Here is an 815-nt window from a genome sequence, read left to right as displayed (position 1 = left end):
TAGGGTCTCTGTTCAATTAAAGGTTCACTCAGACCCGTTCCTGTCAATCTGTTGCATGTAGTTCTAGGTTTTTCTCTAGAACAGGTTATGTTGTCCTGTGTGTGCTGACAGGAAGTGACCTCGCTTTGTCTCCACAGGCTCTGTGGCGTTGGCCGTGGTTCTGGCGGTAGCCATCTTGGCTCTGTTGGCCATCCTGGGGTACTGCTTTTTTCGTCGGCGCAGAAATCCCTCTAGCAGGCCCCCTGGACCCCCCCATGTGGAGCTCTCTCAGGAAGACTCACTCGTCTACAACAGCACCACTAAACCAGCGTGATGTCATCACCTGTTTTCACCATGGCAACCCTGCAGATGTCTGTCTGATTTTATTCTTCTTTGACTTAAACATTTTTTTTTTCTGGTTTATGTTTCTGCTATTTCCCAGTTTATTTATAACGTCTCTCAGTCCGGTCTGAGCGCCCTAGCCCGGCCTGAGCCGCCTAGCCCGGCCTGAGCACCCTAGCTCTGTCTAAGCAGCCTAGCCCGGCCTGAGTGCCCTAGCTCTGTCTAAGCAGCCTAACCCGGCCTGAGCGCCCTAGCTCTGTCTAAGCAGCCTAACCTGGCCTGAGCGCCCTAGCTCTGTCTAATCGCCCTAGCCCGGCCTGAGCGCCCTAGTTCTGTCTAATCGCCCTAGCCCGGCCTGAGTGCCCTAGTTCTGTCTAATCGCCCTAGCCCGGCCTGAGCGCCCTAGCTCTGTCTAAGCAGCCTAGCCCGGCCTGAGTGACGCTTGTGTAGATTTCTGATTTGTGCAGATTGACCGAGTCAGCAGGTTTGTTTGT

The 815-nt window shown here is 54.0% G+C and overlaps 1 protein-coding gene across 1 annotated transcript in view; it reads left to right on the top strand.

Moving 5' to 3' along the window:
* The window catches only part of LOC107104114 (kunitz-type protease inhibitor 1-like), a 17154-nt gene extending 16633 nt beyond the window's left edge, over positions 1–521 (top strand). The window contains exon 6 of the mRNA XM_015404031.1: positions 138–521. Within this exon, the coding sequence (XP_015259517.1) occupies positions 138–313 (176 nt within the window). The 3' untranslated portion in view covers positions 314–521. The remainder of the gene's footprint in view (positions 1–137) is intronic.
* Positions 522–815: the final 294 nt, after the last annotated feature.

This window comes from Cyprinodon variegatus, unplaced genomic scaffold, assembly GCF_000732505.1.
Source record: "Cyprinodon variegatus isolate N-32 unplaced genomic scaffold, C_variegatus-1.0 Scaffold1619, whole genome shotgun sequence".
Lineage (NCBI taxonomy): Eukaryota > Metazoa > Chordata > Actinopteri > Cyprinodontiformes > Cyprinodontidae > Cyprinodon > Cyprinodon variegatus.
This window is presented reverse-complemented; position numbering and strand designations above follow the sequence as displayed.